Source organism: Parus major, chromosome 15 (genome assembly GCF_001522545.3).
Source record: "Parus major isolate Abel chromosome 15, Parus_major1.1, whole genome shotgun sequence".
NCBI lineage: Eukaryota > Metazoa > Chordata > Aves > Passeriformes > Paridae > Parus > Parus major.
In genome coordinates, this window is record NC_031784.1 from 10,744,669 (window position 1) to 10,769,923 (window position 25,255).

At 42.6% G+C, this 25,255-nt stretch overlaps 1 protein-coding gene across 8 annotated transcripts in view; it reads left to right on the forward strand.

Annotated features, from left to right (window-relative positions):
- The window catches only part of SFI1 (SFI1 centrin binding protein), a 26,429-nt gene continuing 1,174 nt past the window's right edge, over positions 1–25,255 (forward strand). The window contains exons 1-30 of one of the 8 annotated variants that reach the window (XM_015643664.3): positions 1–101; positions 2,797–2,908; positions 3,960–4,139; positions 4,905–4,976; positions 6,636–6,743; positions 6,882–6,976; positions 8,473–8,590; positions 9,163–9,265; positions 10,183–10,339; positions 11,091–11,252; positions 11,663–11,733; positions 12,468–12,560; positions 13,676–13,773; positions 14,066–14,147; positions 15,084–15,262; positions 15,492–15,567; positions 16,321–16,416; positions 16,851–16,927; positions 17,524–17,626; positions 18,117–18,213; positions 18,869–19,029; positions 19,414–19,488; positions 19,771–19,845; positions 20,202–20,378; positions 21,167–21,300; positions 22,233–22,328; positions 22,504–22,756; positions 23,412–23,556; positions 24,303–24,426; positions 25,109–25,211. In XM_015643664.3, coding sequence (XP_015499150.1) covers positions 3,976–4,139; positions 4,905–4,976; positions 6,636–6,743; positions 6,882–6,976; positions 8,473–8,590; positions 9,163–9,265; positions 10,183–10,339; positions 11,091–11,252; positions 11,663–11,733; positions 12,468–12,560; positions 13,676–13,773; positions 14,066–14,147; positions 15,084–15,262; positions 15,492–15,567; positions 16,321–16,416; positions 16,851–16,927; positions 17,524–17,626; positions 18,117–18,213; positions 18,869–19,029; positions 19,414–19,488; positions 19,771–19,845; positions 20,202–20,378; positions 21,167–21,300; positions 22,233–22,328; positions 22,504–22,756; positions 23,412–23,556; positions 24,303–24,426; positions 25,109–25,211 — 3,294 coding nt within the window. In that variant the 5' untranslated portion in view covers positions 1–101; positions 2,797–2,908; positions 3,960–3,975. The other 7 variants (XM_015643666.3, XM_033518198.1, XM_015643667.3 and 4 more) reach the window with 7 other exon arrangements.

Genomic DNA, 25,255 nt, shown 5'->3' on the forward strand with positions numbered 1-25,255 from the left:
GCGAATAGGCGGCGGGAGGCGCTGACGGCGGCGGGGCCGCGCTCCCGCCGTGTGTCCCCGCCGCCCGCCGCCCGCGGAACCGGCGTCTCTCCTTGCGAGCGGTGCGGTGGGTGACGAGAGGCGCGGGACTCCGCGAGGGCCTGCAGGCAGTCTGGGCGGGCAGCCCTGCGGGGGAGGCGGCCGCCGGTGGGATGCGGTGCGCGCCATGTGCGGGGCGGCGGCGGCAGCGGCCCGTCCCCGTCCCGGGACTGTCCCCGTCCCCATCTCGCCTCAGGGGGAGCGCGGGGTGAGAGAAGGGCGGGAAGCGGCGGGGCGATGGCGGCTGAGAAGGGCTGAGAGCGGGCTCGGCAGGTGCTCCCCCTCGCCCCGCGCGTTGGTCGGGGGGGCTGCCCCAGAGCGCCTTCGCGTCCCGCCGAGCGCGGCCCGGCTCCCGCCGCTGACGGGGCGGTCCGGCCGAGCCTGCCCCGCTGCCCAGCCCGGCAGTGTGAGAGCAGGGTCCCGCTGTTCTCAGCCCACACCGGGCTCCTGTCATTCGGAACCTGGCACTGCCGTAGGATTGCAGGACTTGGTTGGTGCAGGGAGCGTAGCAGCTTATTCGGAGGCGCTGGGAGAGTCTTTCAGTTTTTGCTAATAAGGAGCAGACATTGTTTTCAACATAAGTTTGAGGAATTTACTGAGCGGGATCGCCTGCTCCGTTTGCCCACAGCTCTGTCCCCAGCACTTGCATCCATTCTACGGGAAACCAGCGGGGCCATAGGGTTTCCAAACACCTTGGGCAGAGAGGTCTATGTAGGAACAATAAATTTCGTGTAGGATCTGGTGAATAAAGTGTTCTCTTCCCTGATCTCTAATGAAGTTGAATACCAAAATTAAAATCTGGTTACCTATGGAACGAGAAAAATATACGAGAAATAAATATTTCTCCCTTTTTTTCGCGACGAAGTGCTGCATTAATTAGCACTGTAACTATTACCAAGTCTCTTGAAGCCAACAAGTACTTCCCAAACAAACACACAGGGAGACTCCATAGCAACCAGTGGTCCACCAGCCTCTTTGAGAAAGCCTGAACTGTGTTGTATTTCACTGTCACCTTTGTGCACATCGCTGTTGCGAGCTAACAGGTTTTTTGGCTCCCAAAGGCACATCTACCATAGGTGCCTGTTACTTGATGCTCACAGCAGGAATGTCCAGTGGCACAGAAGGGGCAGAACACAGTTTTTTCTCAAGTGCAGTAACAGCTCCCTGTCACGGCCGTTCAGCCGCTGTCCCTGTGCGGGTCGGTCCGTGCCTGCGGTCGGTAAATCCCGGTCGCACCGGGGCCGTTCCCGGGGGCCGGGACAGCGCTCGGCCCTGCCCCGCCGCACGGGGGCGCTGTCCGCCCGCCCCGCCGCACGGGGGCGCCCCGGCGCCCGCTCAGGGGCCGCGCGGGGGCGGGAAGCGCCCGCCTTTCTTGGCGGGGCGGCCTCAGGTGCTGATGTCTCCGTCCGCTTCTGTCCCTTTTGCAGTGGCTTCCCCCGTTTCTGGTCCTTCCCTCCGCTTCTCTCCCCTTTGCAGTGGATTTCCCTGCAAATTTCGGAGCTGCCCGTCCGTGTCGTGTGCCGGTGCCGCATCCGCCGGTGCCGGGATCTGTGGCGCCCTCAGCGGGGCGGGGGCGGCTCCTGCGGTCCCTCACGGCGGGGTTGTGGAGCAGCGCCGCGTGGGTCTCCAGTGTTTGTCCATAAGCGCAAAAAACATTCAAAGTATAGTGACCTACTGAAGAGAATTTCATGCAGTAAAACTCCAGAAAAATCTTGTCGGGTTTTGTCTTAAATTTTTTCTTTTTGTTGTTTTGTTTGTTTTTTATTTTGATTTTTTTTTGTTTGGGTTTTTGGGTTTAGTTTGTTGTTGTTGTTGTTTTTTTTTTCTATCACACCCTAACCAATGCTTATAGAAAAATCCACTTTGGATCTCACATTTCAAAGGAGATTCCTGACCATAATTCCAGGTGCTTTTACAGAGTCAGACTCTTCCTGGGACCTTTGGAAGTCACAGGGTTCCATACATGGAGAAGTTCTCACTGGAGCTAGGTGGAACTCACTGTTTTTCCTTCATTTCTAAGTGCTTGTGAAGGAGAGGAACATAGTATTTTTAAAAAAGGGTGAAAAAGAGTCAGCTGCTGATGTTATTCTCACAGAAGGGCTTAGTAGTCTTTATGGAACTTTGTTAACCAGAAAATGTTCTGCTTAAAAGCAAAGTAAAAAACAATAAACATCTCACCCCCAAACTGATCATGAAACCCAGCTTTACGTGGGTTTACATTATCTTAACATTTATATATAAAACTGATGTTCTTGAGCTTGAAATATTAGACTGGAACAACACAGTTGTTGGTCCAGCCACAGATTTACTCCATGCTAGTTCTTTTTCTTCCCATGCTTTTGTTTTCTAACCTTACAAGGGAGAAATGATCCTTCTTTGACTGGTTTTTCAGTATTGTCACGTGCCATAAATTTTGGGGGACATAGGCTGTCATCATTAAATATGTGCAGAACATAAGAATGATTCAAATAGAGAAATAATCTGTTTAAAAGTACATATATTGGAAAACTTAGATATTCACACACCTTATATTTTAATACAAAACTTCTGCATGTTTTACCCAAGTTGGATTTTTTCAACTCCTTTGTGTAAGGTTGTAATTGCATATGGTCAGACCACATTTACCTTTGGGGCAGATGAAATAGTTTCAAAGGGAGTAGGGCCTAATAGGTGTGTACAAGAACTTGTGCTAAAAACTGTTTTGCATCAATTTTAAAGTGCCTGAAACTCCTCTACAGAAGTGCAGAGAGTTACCTTAACTGCACATCTTGATGTGAACAGAATTCTTCTGTCTGCTGGACAGGGCCTGCCTCTTTCAGAAATCATTCAGGTAATATTTTATAGAACAAGAATTTCTCACACAAAATACAGATCTTGTTTTCTTCCATTAACTTTTTTTTTTTTTTAAACTCTTTGCAACCTGCTGGAACAAGCCAAACTTACTGTATTTCTTCCCAGTGATTTGTTGTTAATAGTGGTTATTCAGCTGAACTTTTGAAACTTGGATTGTTCCAGTCACTTTGTGAAAACAACATATTTTTTTTTCTGGCTGCAGCCATGTTTTCCCTAGCTCAGTTCAGGAGATTGTTAGGGTGAGATTTCAGATTATCCTCTTCTGGGACTCAAGAATGTGTTTGTGGTTCCAGTGTGCAAATTTTCAGGGTGGTGGCAGCATTTGTTTTGGGAAAGAAACTTCAGTGGGACCGGTGCAGCAAGTTTTATCTGCATAGGACTTTTTTTATCCTTGTTTTCAGAAAATTACCAAGAAAAAATATTTAGAATTCATAAAACCACACCAGTTATTTTTCAGATTAGAACTACATGTGAAAGTAAACTGTGTGATGGAAAAATATGTCTAATTTTGTTTTTTTAATAATGAATATGTAAAAACAGGAAGAGATTTTCAGGGTTTTTTTTTAGGGAGGAACACAGTTAAAATATGAACAAAACTAAAGAACTTGTAAAAGGCATTTTATGTTGAAATGGAAAGTTCATTAGTGCTCAAGAGAATATATCTGCAGTAGACAGAATACTTTGATATATTTGAGACTGGAAGGCAGAAAACCCCAGTCAGAGCTCTGTGAAGACACCCTGTGTGCACACAAATGCATTTGAGTGATTTTTCATTTCAACTTTACAGGAGAAAAAGAGTTCTCTGTGACATGACACTGAAATATATCTTCCTGTTTGTGTTGGGGAAAGTTGAAAATTCCAAATACTGAAAAACACCTGATAAAGAAATAATAAATGTTTTAGCATTTTGTAGCTATCATGTTCTGTATTTGATTAGATACCTTTGTTACAGACCTAGCTATTGAAATAATGCCACTTCTTTGCAGGTAATATCGTTTTTCACAAAATATTTCTCCTTTCCTTCTAAGTTCAAAATCCCTGATAATGCATGAAATCCAGCAACCACCTGAGCATCAAGTTCATGCAGCTGGACAATCTGTTGCTCCCCAGTCTGCAACACATGAATTTCAGGACAGAGGTCATGACAAGCCAGGTCAAGATGAGTATACCCAGAGTCAAAGAAGAATGTCAAAAAAATTCCAAAGCAGGTGATAAGTACAAAATATATTTTTCACTAAATGGAGCAGGAGATCAGACCTAAAAATGTCTGGGTTTAGTAGTACCAGTGCAGTTTACAGCAGAAGTTTTAGTTCATGGCCATGGCAGACAGTTCTTGTTTTAATTTGAGGATGAGGATTGACAGTCAAGACCCACATATTATTTATTTTTCAAAGGCAAATTTAAATATGGCTATTTAACAATATTCTTTGATACACTGCCAGGTGTAATGATTTCTTCTTGCCTTCCTCTAGTGTTTTTTATTTCCTTATTTTATTTGTTGAAAGAATCTTGACAAAGATGGGATGTAATTGTGTAGAGATTAAAATCCCATCATTTGTTGAGCTGATGGAGCAGCTAAGACCTGCTGAAAGAGGGAGCTGAAGTTCCTAAGAACCCCTTCCTGGCTGTGTGCTTTAACTAATTACCTTGTGAAAGCTTTTGGTGCTTATTGGGGCCCTCCAATTAACTCTGAAATCCATTGGGAAAAGAGAAGGGAAAGGTGATATTGTCACAGCAACACATTAGTGAGCTGAGCTGGTGCTGGGAGAAACTTGTGGAGATGTGGAACTGCTGAGGGGAGGTGGGAAGAAGTAATATTTTCAGGGTCTAAATATTTAATATATGCATTGATCTCTGAAAAATAGACCCTTACTTTTAGTACTGAAATTAGAATAAAAATTCTTATTATCACTATTGCCTGGGGATTTGCAGAGGAGGACTACAAAGGTAACTAACCTTTCCTTGAATTCCAGATATCTAGCAAGGAAGTTTTTCTGTCTGTGGGCAAAAATGACATTTGGACAAGTTCTCCCTTCCAAAGCCAGGTAGATAAAATTTCATAACTCAGAGGTAGTTTGGTTTTTTTTGTTGTGTTTTTTGTTTGTCGGTTTGTTTTGTGTTTGGTTGTTTTATTTTTATTTTAGTGGTAAACCATTGGGCTAAGAGAGTACTGGCTACCAAGAAAATATTTGGATGTATTTTGAGATCACTTGAAGATTTTCTTTGAGTAGCTTTTTGCTCTTGCTTTTTTTTTTGTTGTCTTTGGTTTTTGGTTTGTTTTTTTTTTTTCTTTAATAATTGTGGTTAAACTTTTATTAACCTATTTCACAGGAACTGTGTTTGATAAAATTGAACAGTATATGCATATAAAGGATGGGACATGATTGGGATACCTGCTTTAAATTTAACTGTTTCCAAAAGTTATGATGACAGAGATTTCACAGATGATTCTGAGTTGGAAAGGACTCAATGGATCATTGAGTCCAACTCTTAATATGAAATCCAGTTAATATTACTATTTGCACTGTTGTTCTTAATGTACACCTGTATATGTTTGGTATCTGTCTGACTTGGAAATACCTGTGACAGACAATTCTGTTCTGCTGTCAGTGTTCTGTGAGCTACTGAAACCCTGTGCTTTGATATTAATTTCTTGTTTTGCATTAATTTGCATGTTCATTTTTGCTTGGCCACACCCTTGGGAACTGAAGCAGTTCCCAGTGGGAAGACTTGCATTTGGAATAAAAGCAGACCCTTAGTCATTCAGTTTCATTTTTCTGTATCAAATATATTCTGTTTCTGTCTTTGTTGGTAAATGGAAGTTGTCCTGTGAACCTCACTGTTCCTCTTGTCCCATCTTCTTAATTGGCACTACTTTGGCTGTCTATCAATTCAGCACAATGATGGATTTATTTTTTTAGGGGAAATAGATTTTATAAAGACCAGCAAGGAGCACAAGCAATAATGAATTGCCTTTGTAGATTTAAAAGTCCCTGGTTCTCCATAGCTTTAATTTGTAATACCTGTTAGTGCATGTGCAATACCATTAATTCACCAAGTCCAAAAAAATAGCACATAGCTCATTTCTTTTTTCTTTTTTCCTTTTCTGCATGAGTGCTTGGAATGACTTAGAAGCTTGGTTTGGGGTAGGTGGCTGTGAATTGCAACTTGTGAGAGGATTGATATGAGAGGCTTTTAGGTATTCTGGGCCTAAAATTCTGCTGGTTTTCTGCTGTTATTACATGATAAAAGCGTTATAAAATCTGATGTAGCTTTTGTATTTATTTATGTATATAAAATATTCTGTGTTAAAATAGCAAAGAACAAAATTAAAAAGGAAAATACAGGTATTGTTATCTACTGTTCTGGTTGTTATAGTAAAACACAGAACTGGGGACAAAAGATGTGAAGGTCTCAAGTCAACTGGTACTCAGATTTTTGACAAGTTAACAACATCTGTCTTTTATTCTTTGTCTTTATGTGAAGTATTTACAGTCAGTAAAGTGATTGCTTGATGCAGTACTTCATAGAGTTGTGGAATAAAGTGTTATGGTAGAGTAGTGGTTTTAAATGCAATTAGATGTTGTTAGGCTAATCAGACAGGCCTGGAGAGAAGAGGTGATGTAATCTTCCTTAAAACTGATTTGTGGTGACTCTGGAAACCTATATGACATTTCTCCTGTCCAAATCTTTCAACTGTTTAGATGTTTTTATGATCAGAAGATTCTTCAAAAGACTTTTGGAGTGTGGAAGGAGCAGTGGACAGTTTGCAGAGAGAAGAAGCTCGACCTCAGAGCAGACAACCATTACAGGTTAGTGAAATGACTTCCCATTGGGGTGTGTATGAGCAATTAAAAACCAATGAGCAAGTTCCATCCATCTGGGCCAAGAGCAATGCTTTCATTGCTTATTTTCATATTTTACTGAATGGCACTTCTTTCATTTTTCAGGCATTTACTCCTTAATTTGATATTCAAGGTTTGGAGAGCCTATGTATGCCAACAGCAAGGAAAGAGGAACAAGTATTATGTTGCAGAGTCTCATGGTAAGTGAAGTGATGGTAATTACCAGTGTTTGGGGACATAAGTGAGATGGGAGTTTCCAGGGGAATTATTTACCAGAATCTGTGTCCACTGTGCCTGTTTGCACCCTGAGCTCCCCCACCCCATGGCAGGAGCAGATGGCAGGGGGGTTCTGTTATAGGGGTGTAGCTATATAGTCATTAGGGATGTCAGTGAATAAGCTTAGGGGCCTCTCCATCTGCTCTGGATTGCACTCTTTGTTTTTGAGGAGGTGGCTTGATTTTTGGTGGTTTTTTTGTTCAGTTGGTTGTTTTGTTTTTTTTTTTAACTTAATCACAATATGTTTTTTGATTGAATGTTTTACTGGAATTCTCTATCAACTTTTGCTATAGACATTAGATAATAGTTCCCTGTGCTTTTAACTGCACTTATTTTATGTCTATTGACTGTTCCTTCCAGCTTGTGTCTTGCAACTGAAAGAAGCCCAAACTTTTGAAATGGCCTTGGTCTTTATTGTGTAGGTTCTTTGCTCTGCAAGGGATTTGACTTGGAGCTGTCTGCACTGGTAGCAACTTTCTTGGGTTCAGGGAATATGTTTTGCTGAGGGGAGGTTGAGCCTTGTTTAAAGATGATACCGAGGTTTTGTTCTGTGCTGATTTGCAGCATAAATTAACTGCTCTCTTTGCACATGAAAGTAACCTCAGAATGTCATAGAGACTGGCACAATTGGACACAAACTGACAGGCTATCCAGACTTCCTTTCTTACTGAGTGAGACCAGAGTATTTACAGCAGAAGCTGTGTGTTACTTGGTCAGAAATAGAAAAAGGTGACCTGTTTCAAGGTAGGTTAATGCTTGATTCACAAGAAAATCCTAAAAAAGAAAAGTCTGGGGGTTTTTTTATGTGTAAGTGTAAAGTGGCATAGAATCAATGACTTTTTTCTAGTAACTTTGCTTTAGTAGTGTCAGTTCTGACAAGCCAGCTTTTTGGGAGGAGAATATGCAATGCACTGCACTAAGTGGCAAACTGGAATTTGTGACACCACTTCTGTTTTTAGCTGCATGACCAGCCTACTAAATAGTGTTGACTTGTTTCTGGTTGATTTCTCTGCTTGTAGTAGAGAATAACTCTTGAAAAGCAACGGATGAACCTGATGAACTTTCTTTTTTTTTAAACAATCCAAAGAAAATCCTCTAATTTTTACCTAGTACAGTCGTTATGCTGACTATTGTTCTACAGTTATTTCCCCTGTAAGCGCTGAAGACAAAGCGATTATGGGCCATTGTCCGATAATTCACGCTGCTGTGAACAAGTGGCATGGACGGTGCTGTCAGCGATTCTGAGACCTCTGTGTGACAACCTCGACCACAGGGAGGGTCGCTGTCATTTCAAGCTTTCCCACAAGGTGTCCCTGCAGATTGAGGACACAGGAATCGGGGTCGGTCTGTGATGGAGTGGTTGAGATGTGCCAGATTCCTGCGGTGAATTTAAGATGCTGCCGTTTTTTGTCGTGCACAGCAAAGAAGCAAACTCTGCTCAGGACCTGGCAGCACTGGCTGGTTTATGTTGATGTTCAGAGGACAAAACATGGGATGCAGTCTGTGGCACTGGCATTCAGGGAAAGAAGCTGTTTGCGGTAAGGATGGAATACAGACAGGCAGAGAGGCACTGACCATAAGGCCATGGCTTTTATCTGTGTTATGTTATCTTTTCCTGCAGTGAAACAGTGACTTTGTTCGGTGTTTGATTTTTTTTTTAAGAATTCTTTTGCCTTCTGGGATGTGTGAGTTCCTCTGGCACACCCACAGACTGTGAATTTAAGAGATGTTATATAGCAGCTTGGCAATACCTAATGGGAGCCTACAGGAAGGCTGGAGAGTGATTTTTGCAAAGGCATGCAGTGAGAGGACAAGGGGGAATGGCTTTAAGTTGAAAGAGGGTAGATTTAGATTAAATATTAGAAAGAAATTCTTTTCTCTGAGGGTGGTGAGGCACTGAAACCCAGAGATTACCCAGAGATAATGTTGATGCCCCATCCCTGAAACTGTTCAAGGTCAGGCTGGATGGGACTTGGAGCAATGTGGGATAGTGGACAGCAGTTCTTTGAAAAGATTGTTGTTCATACCTTTTTCCAGTGAGATGAAAGTGATTTCTTGCACCATATTATGGCACTCGTGTTTGAACTTGTCTGTAACATTGTTTTGGCAGCATTTCATGGGCAGTGTGGAGAAGACAACACTACCAGAAATGCTCTGGACATAAAATGAATATTTTGGCTCTGCAGCATTGGGCCCAGAGCCTGCAATTTCGAGTAAGTCTCAGGAGCTTCAGCTACTGCCGTTTCTAATGTTTAAGTTGTACACATGTAAAAATGTTGCAGATGAATAAAAATTAGGACTTGTACTCATTTACTTTGCAAATTGCAGTACTTATGATTGAATATCATACCAGGACATGGGGAAATGGAAGGAACCTGTGTCAGGGCAAGTTCAGACTGGACATTAGGAAAAAGAACTTCCCAAGAGGGTGATCAGTCCCTGGAACAGGCTCCCCAGGGAAGTGGTTACAGCAACAAACCAGTCAGAGTTTGAGGTTCATCAAGTCTATCTTTCTTCTTCTTGCAGGCGTACTTTAAACTAAATCAGATGACTGAGAGTATTGTCCAGATGGTTGATCTTAGCTGAAGTGAAAACAGCATGGATTTCTTTCTTTCTTTCTTTCTTTCTTTCTTTCACTGAAACTGTGGCTTTTTGTCCATTTCATTAAAAAGAAGGGATGGTATTTAATTTGACCTGTGCTGTAAGATGCAACATGGCCTGTTTTAGGGCAGTATTCTGCTAAGGAAAGAATCTTGTGACTTGGGAAGTCTTACAGTATCTCATGATGTGATTCTCTTTTATATGAAAATACTCTGAAAGAAAGCCTGTTGGCAAAAGAGAAGTATTATATTGGTCTTTTTAATGGGATAAAGTGTGAAAGTATTTAAAAGAGGGGAAAAAATCTTTGACCTTTTCTATGCTGACATTCCTTCGGTGTTTTTTTGGCTTTTATTGGTTTTTTTTCCCTTTTTTTGGGGGGAGGAACCTCATTGCTCGTGGCTTTCACCTTTATAACTTATATGGAATTTCTTATTGCACATGTTCTCCTTCTCCTTGTCTTTGTTCTACTTCCCTAATCTTGTCTGTTTTTTCCCCCCTTACTGTTCTTGTCCCTTAATTGTTCCTTCAGGCTTGGCTGCAGTGGCGAGAGCTGTATTTATACACCCGGAATGAGAAGCAGAAGAGCACCAGGGCAGTAACTCACCATCAGCACTGGGAATTGAGGAGATGCCTGAGAGCATGGCTGGGATACCTGAACCTCCAGAGAGTAAAGAAACACCAGAATGGTGAGTGAAAATGGTGAGTTAGGACAGAACAGGGCTCAGCCCCTTTGCTGAGGGCACAGTGATGTTTTTTTCTCTTCTAGGAGACACTGCAATGTCTGCCCTGCAGGTCACGAGATGCAGCTTGGGCTGTACACTGTGACAGGCCTGGCTGGCTCAGCTCATGTGCTGAGCTGTCAGGAAGTTCACCTGCTTTCCATGGGATTTAAAAGAAAATGCTTTACAATTCCCTCAATGAAAACTTGCATATTGTCTATTGTATTTTGACTGAGTTATCTGTGAGAAGGATGTGTTCAAGACTTTGATAAGTCAGTCTGTGGATTTTCTTGATAATTAGCCAAATCACAACTCCTATAGGATGGTGAAGATTATTACATCAGTTCTTTTGTTTCTTCCTTTGAATGGGAATGAGTTCTGATACTTGTATGAATTGCTTTTTGATTGGTGGCAGTGGAATAGAATATGGATATGTAGGAACTAGTAATAGGAGTATGCTGAAATGTAAGCAAGCTTGAGTATATTGAACAAGTGTCTCAGCTTCCCTCTCTTAAGTCAGTACAGGAGGTTACTGCTTTAAAACTGCCTTTATGATCAATAGGAAGAATATGATCTGTAGCTGAGCGTTAATGTGAATTCTTGTAACCATTTTTCAGTGTTAGAGCTTTGTGAACCAGTGGCTCAGATGCCAGGATCTCATTGATACGAATGGGCCTAGGACAGAACAAGCCATGAGTGATTTGTGTTTGTCTTCCAGAGCTGGCCCAAGAGTTTCACCGAAGCAGGACACTCCGGCGCTGCTTCTCCGATTGGCAGCTGTCGTGGGAGTGCAGCAGAAGAATGCATGCTCACCAAAGGGACCTGGAAAAACAAGCAGCAAGGACTGCCTTATGGAGAGTCTTTGCACACTGGAAGCACTGTATCCAATCTGTGTTTAGTCCCTAGCAAACACAAGTTAGAAACATTCCCGCAGGGGGAAGATCCAGTTAATAAGCAGGAATGTTGTGCAGTAGCACAAGTGACAACAAATGTTGTCATTAGATAGGTGTATGTAATGCCATACTAACAAGTCATTAAACTGTTGTAATTACAGTATATTAGCAGCTGTATAAGAGTATGGTAGAGCCTGTAGATGATAATTTATGGTTGTTACTTAAGAGTGAGTTAGAAACATGTTGTGATAAGCCAGCAAAATCTAAAAGTTTGACTGTAGTCAGAACTTCTCCAGTGCTGGACATTCAAACATTGAAGCAAATTTAGATGGAGATGTAGTGCCCCTCTGTGGGAGAAGGTTGTTGCTGTGTAAAAGATACTTTAACTCAGTGACAGATGTTGTGCTGTGTGTTGAAGAGGCTCAGCAGTGTGAGCTGGCTGAAAAGCACTACAAGTGTCACCTGTTGGTAAGAGCACTGTTATATGCCAGGTGGGAGGGGCTGTGGAGTGTCCCTGTAACACTGACAGTGGTGTGTGGGTGTAAAGTGGGAGATACACTAGGTTTCTAAATTTCAGCTGTTCTGGAATCTGCCAATTGAATCCAAATGGGAAAATGGTGCTGCTCTCCAGAACAGCTGTTCTTCCAATTGGGAAACTGCTGAAGTGGATTCTTCTTGATGGTGTTGTGTTACCTGCTCCCTGGCCATTCCACCATGAGATTGCCTTTTCCCTTGATTTTTTTTCTTCTGCAGTTTGCTACAAGAATTATTTTTTCTTCTCTGCAGTAATGTGTGCATGCTGCTTTTCACATGAGACCAAAGATGGCTTGCTGCATGTGCAAGTAGTTGAGTATTTTGGGGTTTTGTTTAGGTATTAGGGTTTTTTCTTAAAGAAAAAATAAATCCCTGAAGGCTGTCTGAAAGGTGGGGACAAGCAAGCCTCCAGCTTTTTGGTACTGAGCTATTTTCAAGGTTGGATCAATACTGGTCATTAAAAGAATACCAATAAACTGGTTTGAATCATGAAGTGAAAGCATTAGTGATTATAAGAGCAGGATGATTAGTGATTTGAAGTAGGATACTCTTGTAATGCTATTTACCATGTTCTGCCCCCTCTCAAGGGATTCTAGGATTGTAGATCACTTCTAAATTACCTGATTTGGATTACAAATGAAAGTTGTGTTTATTTCTTGCTGTTACAGGAACTTGGCTTTAAGGGTCTTCGGCAGAATGCCCTGGACACTCGACTTCAGCGAATGAGAACAAATCTGTCATCCCGTCAGCATCGAGTTACAGTGAGTTTGACTTCGGTTCTTGTTGGAATGCATGAAGTAGAAACTCCTCTGAGTCACTCAGGGAGAAAAAGAAATCCAGGCATTGAATTAAAGCCTTTAGAGTTACAGCCTTTAGAGAAACTTAAAATCTATTAAGCCACAGATATAGAGTATAAGTTTTAGTTTTAAGTAAGTTCTCATATAGCTTAAATGCCTTAAGAGTCTGTGTTAGCTAGTGAAAAAGTCCTATTACCCAGTTTAAAGTTCAGTGATATTACTCTACACAAATACAACTTAACTCCAGACATAATGAAAACACAACTTGCATTCTTAGATGGAACAGATAGGATTATTCACATAAACAGATAATACACTATATGTAAGATTTAGGTAAAATGAACACTGCTTTCATGAATTAAGAAATAAGCTTAGATTGGTGTAGAAAAAATGTTTTTTGGAATAGTGTTTTTAGCTGATTGGATGATTTAGAAATTTAATCCCCTGTACTGGGGATCACACTCACTCAGACAAGCACGCACCCAAAAAAGAACAACTACAGCAGCATCAAGAAGAAGAAGAAGAAGAAGACTTACTGCAACTTCTTCTGTGGCCTGGACCAGTGAAACTCTGTGCTGGGAAGTTGCTGCTCAGGATTCAGAACTTTATGCCAGAAGCTTTTAGTATGGTCTTTAACTCTCTGAACTCTTTGCCTTTGAGACTGATGCATTCGTATAATAAATGTCTTTACAGCAACCAACAACTGCTCATGTCTCCTTGAGACCCAGTAATCCCCACTGAAAACCTGACAGGTTCTTGTGTCAGTTTGTCTTGAGCTGTCCTGTTGACTTCCACCTACAAAAGTACTTTTTTATTACAGCAGTGGCTTTGTTCTTAAATACTAATAGCCACATAAAATCTGTGTGAGTCAACTGCCACTCTTAAATATGTTTAGTTTTTCATTTCTCTGTGTTTATGGTGGATTTTTTCTTTTACCAGAAAAACTTGTAAGAGGTTATAAAGTTTGGTATATGAAGCAGTGCAGGATGCAGTTTCATTAGGACTTTATTAATTTCTTTATTTGCATTCTTCTCCTCACTTGATATCTTCGAAGGGTTTTGTGTCTTGTTTTATTTCAGGTGCTGCAGAAGTACTGGAACCATTGGAAGTCCCGCTTGGAAGAGAAGGAGGAAGAACAGCAGCAGGCCTTAACATCAGTGGCTCATGCCCGTTACAGGTATGCAGAGAAATATTAATACAAACATGTACAAATATGGAATCTGTGGGCCTTTGGTTCTCTTCTTAAGTGTGGCAATGCTTTTGGGGGCATGACTTGATAGCAATTGCTTTGACATTTTCTGTGAGTAATGAACAATTCACATCTCCTGCTTCTCTGTGGAATGTAAGAGGGAGAGTGTTTAAGCTTAGCTCTTAGGTTCATTTAGTCAGCTGACATTCATAAGATCAATATGTTTTCTGAAGGAATTCTCTCTGACAAAATGCTGACATTTTCCCTTTTTGCTTGCCAGGAGGGTGTTGATGAGGCAGGTATTTGACACATGGCTGCTGAAGGCCTGCAAGCTGCAAGAATATCGAATGGGAGAGAAGAGGGTAAATGTAACTCTTGCACCTTGCTTAGGAAATAGAGGGGATGATTTCATAGTCACTGTCTGTGAATATGAGTTATCATGAGATGGACTTGGTTGTTGTAAATTCCCTTTTCCATGGTGAGGGATCAAGTCAGGAGAAACAGATTACAACCAATATTTACTAATCACATTCTTTAAGTTAAGCAGTTTTTTAAATAATAGAATCAAGTTATGATTAGAGGATTTCCATTCTCATAGTTAACTCACTTATTCCCTCATCCTGTAAATGTGTGTGTGCTCTCTCTTTCTCACAGTGTCTCATAGTTACTTTGTTGAAATAATAATAATAATAATAATAATAATAATTCTAAATGGCCAACCCCAGCCCATTTAAGAAGTGCAGGGTTGTAGTGAGAAATTAGCTGCTTCTAGATAGGTGTCTAGATAAGTGTCTAGATAGGCCCTTCATTTTCTAAGGAGGTGTTTGTGTATATATATATGTATATAGTCCTGGAGACTTGACATCCAGCAGCCACTGTGGTCTTTATGAGGTCTCTCACACAACTCCAAGTTGACAGTAACACGTGTGGGAGTCTTTGTGCAGATACGGCTCACCCTTGGTGGAGGGAGATTATCAGTTCTTGTACGTTCAACAGGACTGGTTTCTGGAACTTATCAGTTCTTAGGAGTCCTTCACATGCTATTTATCAGCTTGTGTTTTTCCTCTCTCTGGCCTGCTGGTGTTTGGTAACAGCTCCCCTATCCACGTGCACACAGGTACGTCCAGAGCACATTATATTACCTCACCGCAAAGGGGCTTTGGTGGTGTGTCCATTGCTGTTCAGCCTCAGAGGAATAAACTTTGGACAGTTCTGTGCATGTCATCTTTAAGGAGTTGTTTCCTGTTTTTTGTAGCTGTCTGTGCTGTGCACTCATTGCCACCTCCCATCCATTTCAGGCTGTCCTTCATTTCGAAAGGCAGCTCTTGCGCTGCTTCTGGTGCCGCTGGCGTGGGAGAACAGCTGCACGTTTGGAGGAGCAGGAGGGCTTGGTTCATGCAGGACATCACTACAGTAACCAGCTGCTGCTAAAGGCCTTCTGTCTGTGGAAACAAAAGACTCATGAGAGAGAAATAGAGTAAGAATTTTTGCAAACATACTGATTTGGATTGGCCCTGTGGCAGTCTACTTTGGACAAACAGCATTTAATTCACAATGGTGCTTACTCCTTTTTTGTGCTTTGGAGTCTACTAAGCTGTCTTTCAGTAAATGAATTACTGAAAATAACAAATGTGGACTCAAGTCTGTGCTAGAAGTGTCCTGTATCATGGATTGCATTGTAGGACAAATGATTATTTCTCTTATAGGAGGCTCAAGGAGACAGAAGCTTTAAGATTTCACTGTTCAAAGTGTCTGCAGCAGACTTGGAACAAATGGAGAGAGGTGAGAGAGTTAATAGATGGGGGAGAGCTTGAAGTCTTTCTGTTATGTTTGAATTGCTTGCACCCGTATGGCTAGAAGTTAAATTGTTTATTTTAAACACTAGGCATTCCTAAGCTCTCCTCCCTTTTCATGTGGATAAAACCAGTTTGGTGTGGGTAGAACAGGAACTGTGTGGGGAGGAGAGGGAATTTTTTTTGTTCATGTATCTAGATATGGTGAGAATAGGAATATGGTTTAGATGTACCTGGGAATGTAATCAGAGTTAGTGTGATGAAATTGTCCCTACCCAGTACTGGGTGTGTTGTCAAAACTTAAGTCAGAAGTTTGCAGCCAGGTCTATCATGGCCTGTATTTGTGTTACAGGTTGTAGCAAACACTGTCACTTACATGGTGAGCCTTTTCCTTACCATGATATGAGGCACCAGATGTGTCTTACAACATGTCTTGAGAATTTATGAGAAATTTTGTAGTTGGAGCTGCTGTGTTGGTGCAGATCTGTTAACTTGAGTGGTTTACATCAGTCTTCAAGAGGATTCCTACAAAGGGCAGGAGAAAAATCCCATCTCAGTGAGGCCTTTTGGGGACATAGCAGAGTGCAGCACTGGTTTGAGTGAAAAGCTGTTACAGCAAGGTGAAGGATTGATGTTTCTCCAGAGACTGGAAATACTCCCTTCCCTCCTTCCTCTGTCATTACTTGTTTTCCTTCCTTCATGTGTGCGTATCTTTTGGTGTTTTTCCATTTCCCCCTTCTAGTATGTGGGACATCAGCGTGAGAAATGGAGGAAGTTGGTGCAAGCAGACCTGCACTATCGACATGTGTTGCTGGTCAAGACCTTGGCAGCTTGGAAGGTAGGATGGAGCAGCCTTTTTGAGGCATTTGTCTGTATGTGCTGTAGTGTTTCAGTGAGAGCTGAAGAGCTCCCACACTGCTTCACTGGAGGCACGTACACACCATGTGTGCAAGGTAGAATGGAGGCTCTTGTCTGTAGGGCTGTATGAGCTCCAGCCTTGCTTTTTGGAGCAGAACCAAGGTAATCTTGTAGCACTGGTGAATGGTGTATCACAGCTAGCATTAACTATTGTAGTGACTGTCACAGCAAAGCAGTACTTGATTTCAGTGGCTATATTTTTTATTATACTTTTTCCCCCTGTAGTTTACTGCCAGTGCTAATTATGAGTTAGTAAGAGTTAGTTAGATGCTAGTAAGAGTTTCTAGATGTTTCCTCTCCTCACAGGTGTTAACAGTTGAGGTAAATTTATCTCTCAATACTATTTTTTTTCAGATTTACCAACAAAACATGCAGTGCATTCTGTATCAAGTAGCTGAGAAGGAGAAAGAACACACTCGACTGCTGCTGTGGTGAGCCTCTTCCTAGGCAGCATGAGAGAAGTGACTGCACTGCAGTCAAATTCATTACTTTCTTTCACTGCCACCTTTGTAACTTTTTGAATGTTTGAGTGTGCTGGGACTTGACTCTGCTATGCATTGCTGTTTCTTTGTATGCAGGTCATCTGGTTAAAAGAAATCAACCTCTTCCTGTTTGCTATCTGTTTTGCTTGAGTATTTTTTAAATCTCTGTTTAGTCCTGCAAGAGTCATCAGACAGCAAACTGCATCATTCCCTGTCTGTTAAGGTATTAAAGCAGCCTGGAAGATGCAGAGCCTTTCTTGCATTACAGTGAGGAGACCAATTGAAGATATTTTCACATTGCATTGGTTGTAGTTACATTAGTTTTAATTACCTTATTTGTTTTAATGCTATACAGCTTGAGTCACTTGCAGAACCTGATTGGCTCAGCTGAAGCTGCTGGATTTCTGAGTGTGTTGTGTTTTGCCCTGCCTCTTCAGAGAAGCAGAGACCTGAAGGGGCAGGAGTTGATTTGCACAACTGAGTTTATAGATGCAGCTGTAATGGGTTTGTTTGTTTTTAACTTTTGTGTGTCTTTTTCCCTTCAGGCAGGTGCTGTGTACGTGGAGAGAAAATGCCCTTGCTCTTCTACATGAATCCAAGGCAACTACTCTGGCAGATGAGCACTACAGGAGAGCAATCCTGTCAAAGGTAGGATCTATACAGCAGATGCCAAGGTCTCAGTACAGCTGCTGGTTCAGGCAGGGGTCAGGTAATACAATTAGAAGGACCAAAAACTTAAATCTAAGGGCCACTACTAAAAGAGATCTGCAAAGTGGGAGTCTCATCTTGTTTTTACAGGTGTCTCTGAAACTTGCCTCTGTGACCTCATGGCTTTTTCTCTTCCTTCTTCTCATTACTTAGAAGGAAGGGAAAACCAGTAGCATGATATAGCATAGTAGTATTGGTGAGGTGGGGCAGGGAGGGGATGGATGAAAGAGAAGAACACCTTGAAAAATGCCAAGGGGACCCTCTGAAATACTTCTGTATTTAATTTGTAGGAAATTTTTATTGTCTACTGGGCCTTATGTGAAAAATGAGGTGGAAATGGTCATGTTACCCGTGATGGGGGGAGTACATTGTATCCCTTTCCATTGCAGTGCCAGTCTGTGTCCCATCTCTGTTTGCATTGTATCCTTAGGTGCTGCTGCAGTGGAGAGACACTGCCTGGCTGCGAGCATGTCACCGTCACCTGAAGGTAACAGCTGTGGTGGAGGCCAGAAAACATTTGGATTTAGGTGAGCTGATGTAGATGTTGAACTCTCAAAAGTCCTCATTGTTTGTGAATGAGCCAAGGGCAGTATGTGGTGTTATCTGTACAGATGAAGTGTCTAGATGACCTATTGGCTTACAAAAGATGTCCTCACAGAATGGAGAGTGAATTGGGACTCCAGTGCTCTGCTGAATGCTGCTTGTGTTACTTTTGTTTCTCTGTTTGTTCTTTGTACTATATAACGGGTGGTAACACTTCCTTCCTCAAAAGAGTTTTCCATGACTAATTTTGAGAACCTCAGACATCTGCTTTGAGGGCAGTGCTAGTCTTATCAATTACTGCTTCAGTCTTTCTCTAGTAATTTCTACTGAAAGACTCTCAAACTCTGCAAGTATTTTCATGGTACCATGGTACATTCTTGATACAAGGACTCTGAAGCACAGGGGGCTTTTCCTAAAGGTTATAAGGAATGTCAGTGGCAGGAGGGAAGACTTGCAAGTGACAGCTCCCTGTCTGTTACATGAAGTATTTCACAGTTTTCCTATACTGAATACTGCTTCTGCTGAGTGTTGTCCAAGTTAAGTATTGCTGAAACAGTTTGGAAGAGTGGCTGAGCACTTGATACTCTGAGATGAATAGTCTCCTTTTGGTACATGAATTGATTTATCTTCCCCTAACAGTGCATTTACAGAGCCTGTTTCTTCACTGGAAAGAATTAATGAGGGAGTGTCTGATGCTGAGGGCTCAGCAGCACAGGGCAGCACAGCACCACCAGCAGCACCTGCTGCAGAAGTACCTGGTGAAATGGAAAATTTATCATCAGCAGTGCCTTGGGAAAAAGGTAAAGGTCAGCAACCTCCCCAGTGGGAAGTGTGGGAAGTTAGGGGTGTGGAGGAACACACTGGTGAAGGAAATGGCAGTCTGGGCTGAGGAGGAGCATGACAGCTTTGTGTGAGGAGGAGGGAGCATGGCTGTGTCTTGCCTGAAGAAACTGATAGAAGTAACAGACTTAACAAGACAACCTGAGCTTGCTGCAGATGAAATCCTTGCTGGGCTCATAGATGTCTGCACATGGGGTTACACTGTAGGGCACTTGGGTATTGAGGGTGGCCTCAACAGAGCAAAGGGAGGGTGATAAAGGCTGTTTGCTGTCTGTTCTAATAGCATTTGGCTCAGATAAATGGGGTTTGTCTGCATGTGACTCACTGTTTTGATTGCCTTGCAGCTGCTGCAGAGAAGGGGAGATGAACTAATGACTCACAGACTTTGCTCTGCTTCCTTCTCTTGCTGGAAAACTCGGGTAAGGAATTTTCCCCTGGGTAGACACCTAGCTCCTTGCCAGTCATTCTCCCTTCTCCTTCATGTTCTGTTCATACAAGGACCAAGAAAACTTGTTTTAAACGTTTTCAGTATTTTTTGGTTCAGCTAGCACAAGAAAAACCTTGCCATAGAGTGAACTGAGTGGGTTTTTCTGCTCTGGGTCTACCATCACTTCCTCCCTGCTTGGTGCTTTGACTGGCATTCCTGGTGTTGGCTTTGTGAACTCCTGACCTGGTTGCTGTGCATTTTTTTCCCCTAACAGCTGTTGCAGCAGCAATGGGAAAAGCAGGAGACAGTGCAAGCGTTGTGGCACTGGTCCCTTTCAGTGCAGAGAAAGGTGAGGAGCTGTGCAGGGCAGGGGCAGGCAAATGGGTTTGCAGATGTGCAGATATGACTGCAATCAATGGAGTGCACACTGAAAGTCTGTTTCTTTTCCTCTTTTGGGTGCTGTATGTTATTTTGGGATGCTGGAAAATTCCCTAACATTTGTTAGCTGATTAAAAAATAAGCACATTTTTCCCCATCTAGCCTCAGCTGACTTAAATCTGTCCCTTTGTCATTGTGGCAGTGTCCTGCTGTTGCTGTAGCTCTGCCTATTCCTATCCAGTGGAAGGGAGAGTGTTGCTGTCTGCAGGGGGAGTCCCTGGCCTGCACCCTGTCTGTATAATACAGCTCTCATTGTTCCTGTTGTAGGTATTTGATGCTTGGCTCAGGTTTGCCAAGGGGCAGCAGGAGAAGAAAGATGGCATTGAAAACGTCACAGGAGTTTACAACACAACTCCTTTGAGAGAAGATGTAACCTGTGCCTTGAGAAACACTGCTAGCATCAAACAGCTGCAGGGACAGCTCCATACCCAGCTCCAGCTGGAGGTGAAAGAGTGATTGCTCAGATGTTTATGCAGAACTGGGCTGCTCTGGTCTCTGCTCTGTGTGTGGGATGTGGGTATGTGCATGTATGTGTCTTGGAGCTCCACGTCCCAGCTGTTGTTTTAATCCTACGTACACTTCTGTCTCTGGTTCAAAGCATTTCATTCAGCTGAGACTACAGGACTTCAGACTCATTGGGAACCTTTCTTAATGAAACTACTTTAAAACAGGCCAATTTCTGCAATGGACAGTACTCCTGATTGAGACCGTTGCATGTGGGTCAAGTCTCTAAATTCTGTGCTAGGATGAAGCATTAGAGGCTACATCTGATCCTGTCTTAGCTTTAGCACTGCTTATACCTTTCATATGTGGGCTTGTGTCACTTCTGCCTTTGAGTATCCACCCAGCCCTGTGTGTGACAAGGATGCCTGTATTGACTGCTCTCTTCCTGCATTCCCAGCTCTTTTCCAGGATTTCAGTTGTTCCATTTGCTAATGTGCAGCTTGCCTTGGTGCAGAAGTACCCTGTTAATGCTCTTCACCCAAATGTTACCACAGTGGACCTCTTGATTTAGTTTAGAGAGCTGGTATGGCTTTGAGGGCATCAGAAATCCTTCTCTGTGGGTGATGTGGTGCTTCCTGCTCTCAGCCATCAGGTGCTCTGCTATTCTTTGTGTTGGCAGACAGACTGCAGTCTTCACCAGTCAGTGTATTGCTGTTGTTATGCTGTGGAAACAGAAGGCTCTCTCCCAGAAATTAAATAAGCCTTTTTCTTTTTTGCCACCTCTGAAGAAGCAAGTGACATTTAAAAGGCCTGATGTTAGTCCTGAGACAAGAGAACATTCATCAGAGGAAGAGCCATGCCCTTCAAAATGCAGACATCTACCACTTCACCCTGCTGAGGGGGGCTCTGATCTCCATGGCCTGTGAGTGCAAACTTCAGTCCCTCCCCCATTTCTCTGGCATATAAATAACTGCATATATGTAATCTATCTACACGTGTCTCATTTTTGTGTTTCCAAGCTTTCTCACTGATGACTTAGTTCTGTGCATTCTCCTGAACTCTGACTCTGCATCACATGGCTGGTGGTACAGAGTTACACAAGAGCTGCTGTGTAATGCAAGTATCAGCCCACACATAGTGAAGGTATTTGTGACTGTACTTGCCAGTGACAGGTAGAACCAGCTCACCTATAGACCTTGCACTGTGTGTTTCTCAAGGTACAACTGAATTTGTGGAGCATTGGCCATTTGTCATAGGAACAGTTACATGGAGAAACATTTGAAAGATCCCTTTAATGGGTCTTTGGCCATCAGGAGAGCTTATCTTGCCCAAGTGTCCTAGTGTCACTGAAGCTTGTTTTATTCACTGAAGTCACCTGATGACATGATAAACATCAAGATCCTGGTGAAGAGAAGCTGAACTTTCTCTTTTCCCTTTTCTTTTCCCTAGGGAAGCTATTCCTTAAAAAATTCCTATTGATCATGGGCAGTTGCAAGGAAGAATTGTCTGTGAACCTTCTCAGTGCAGGACAGGAATCCTACAGGGAAATAAGATTGTAACTTCACATTGCTTTAAGCAAGTATATGCTGCCAAAAGAAGAGTTTCTGCCCTGTTCAGTTTTGTCACCTCCTCCACTCTTCGTGTTGGCACAACCATTCACATGGTGAACTAGATTCTCACGTTAATACAGGTTAAAATTTAATTTTTAAGAATCATGATTGCACGCAAGGAGAATGTTGCAGAGTAGGGATGAGGGATGAAACAGGACTGTTTCTTTTAGCTGCAATGCCAGCTGATGCCAATGATGCAATAGTCATAAATCTGGGGCATTCTTTGTTCTGTTTTTCTTTTCAGAAATGCCATTCAACAAGCCAGGTTACCACCACAGAGGCCTGACTTCCCTCTGGAATCTCTAGAAAGCAAGGAACTGCTGGCACCTCCTTTTACTAGGTAGAAAATCCAATTTTAAAAGTAAAGCAGATGACTTACAGTGGGCATAGTAGAGCAGTTAATTGGAGAGCTGTATGCAAGGGAATGACAAGAGTCTGCCCTTTTTTGCACTGACTGCAAAGGACAAGACCAGCAGGTTACAGTGTACAGTGACCTTATCCTTCTTCCTGTACAGGTTAGAGGTGCCCTGTCAGCAAACATCTGTGAATAAATGTCCTGCACAGACTGGGAACTTAATGCTGACACCTCATGTGGAAGGAAATGCCTGTAAATGTCTATTCCAGCTGGGCAGTGCTGCTCATCCCCATCCCTCTCTCACTTGTGCTTCTCTCCCCCTGTGGACACAGGACATGAACCGAGCTGGGCAGGGGCCAGAGCTGTGGTCTCCTGCATCTTTCATGTCCCAAATGAAAGCTGGCTCAGAAGAGGTGAGTGTATTGCTGAAGCAACAATTAGTGTGTGTACTGGGCTGCTGTCAGCAGGCCCATTGCTTATTGTTCTGTTGTGGTTGTTCTGAACTGCCCTGGTTGAGCTGTTTTTCACTTGTTCTAGCTGTCAGCTGACCAAGTGAGCTGCCTCTGAATGCCCAAGAACTGTTTACCCGTAGTCTGAAGCAATCCACCTCTGTCATTCTGTATTTCATGCCTTTTTCCTGGAGGTCTTCCTAGCCAGATCTTTTCCTAGCAAATGATGAGAGGGTGCTGCCTCTTTGGAGCTCAGAGCAGTTACAATTTGCTGTCCAGATTGCAGGGATTTAAGAGAAACTCAGTTTAGGAGCAGTGGGTGGTCTGAGAGCCTCAAAAAATTGAAATTCACTTTACCTGCAAATAGATGCTTGCATTTTGAACTCTTTGTTCCACACAGAATGGGAAGTTTTAATCTCAGTGAAATATCTCCATGCTAGAACTCAAAGAGCCCACCTTTTAAGCTTTGTTTCTTCTGTGGGATTTTATGAGAGGGGCTCAGTACCTAAAGATGTTGTCTGAGTGGGACTAGGACTAAGTAGGTCAGGCACATCCTACTTGAAGGGCTTACTTAAGAAAACCCTTTGAGGAAAACCCCAATATCATTCTGACCTTCTAGAGAGGAGGTCAGCCTGTGAATGGTCACAAAGGAGCCCATTCCCAGGACTCTCAACAGAATTCTGTGGAGAAGTTGCGACCAAATTTGCAGCCACATTTGCTGTCACCTGAAGACTGGATGGGAAAAGGGAGTCACCAGATTGCAGGTACATCCTCAGATCTAAACTCTACCAGTTGCTGATCCTTCTCTCTAATCTGTCTGAGACTGCTGTTCACTGCCACAAAATGTCTGGGAGCCAGGGCAATCTTGTGTGCCAGCATCAGGAAGTAAAGGGTGTGAGTATTCCTTTCTGGGATGGTAAATGCAGTTGTGTGGATTCTGCTGAGCCTGGGGGCTAAAGCCCTGCTCTAGGCATTGAAGGATGGGAGCTGCTCAAGGCCAGCTTCTTTTTAACAAGAATGTGCTCAGGTGCTGGGGTGTTCATATATCCTACAGAACTTCAGGAGGGAAGTTCATCCAGTAGAGCTCTCTGAGATTTCCCTGTACTTACACAGTAAAGGGGACAGATGGTCTAAGCACCTGTCATTGTGGTATTTTTAATGACAGCAGAGCATGAAATGTGTTCTGCAGGACTACTGTACTTAATTACTTCTAGACTAAATGTGAAAGATTAAATCCTGAACAGGCCTGAACAGTGTCTGTAGTACTAAACCGTCCACCAGAACATTTCATAACTTTTGTGTGTTCAGACTGAGTCTTGAAGAGCTTGTACTGCTGTTGGAACTCCTGCCCTCTCTCTGTACCTGATCCTTTGGGGTGCACAGGTCACAGAATAACAAAACATGTGAAAAGGACTCAGGAGGGTTCATTGTTCATTAAAAATATTTGATAAGAAGAAAGAGTGGATGTCTGTTCTACTTCGACTGTTTGTGCCTTACATCTTTCATTCAGCTGAAGGGGAAAAGAGGGAGCACAGTTCCAGAGAAGAAATTATGCTGGAGAGAAAGGTGGAAGATGAACTCCAACATATCCAGCAGCAGATGCAGTACTACTACAGCAGGAAGCAGGAACTCAAGTAATGCCCCTTTACCCAGCCTTTGTCCACTCTGTTGCACTTTTTCTCTGTATCCACCCTGGAAGTAATCAGTCTGTTCACAGGAGAACTATGAATGAAACAGAGAGAAGTTCCAGAGATTTTTATTTTCTCCTTTCAAGTTCACTCCAGGTGAAGGAGAGTATGTGCATAACTACTTCTGTAGTCAGCCAAGTGGTTTAATTATACCTTTGGCAGCTCTTGCAGAAGCATGTCAGAGGTATCACTGGGTGTAATCTGAAGACAGTACAAATGAATTGGGCAGAACAGCTGAAATTTAGCTGTTATTTTACCAAGAGGAGTGAGGTCTGAGCTTTTTCAGCTTTTAATTAAAAAATTAAATATGGCTGGTATTTGATAACTGCTCTACTAGAACAAGAAAATAGAAATGCTCAAAAGAAATGAGGCCTGGTGGGGATTTAACTGTCAGGAAAGGAAGAAGTCAGGGACTAGAAGCAGGAGGTAGAGATGACAGTTTTCAGAATCCTCTGCTTTCCAGCATATTTTGTTTTTTTCTTTTTTACCTTTAAAAAAATATTTTAACCATTGACTGGTTTGAGACAAGAAAAAATAGGCCTTATTGCAAGTATCAATTGTAAATCTAAGTTGGCTTAGATGTTGAGCTTTTAATTGGGATAAGAATCCTTCTAATCCCTTTTATCAGGTGCTGTCAGCAGCAGGCACAGATTCTGCAGCAGTGGCTGGACAAGAGCACACAACCAGGAGCCCGAGATGGTGTGCAAGGAGTTGAGGAAGAATTGGGTCAGGTGTGTACACAGTGTTTAAATTGAAGCTACTGAAGTGATTATCA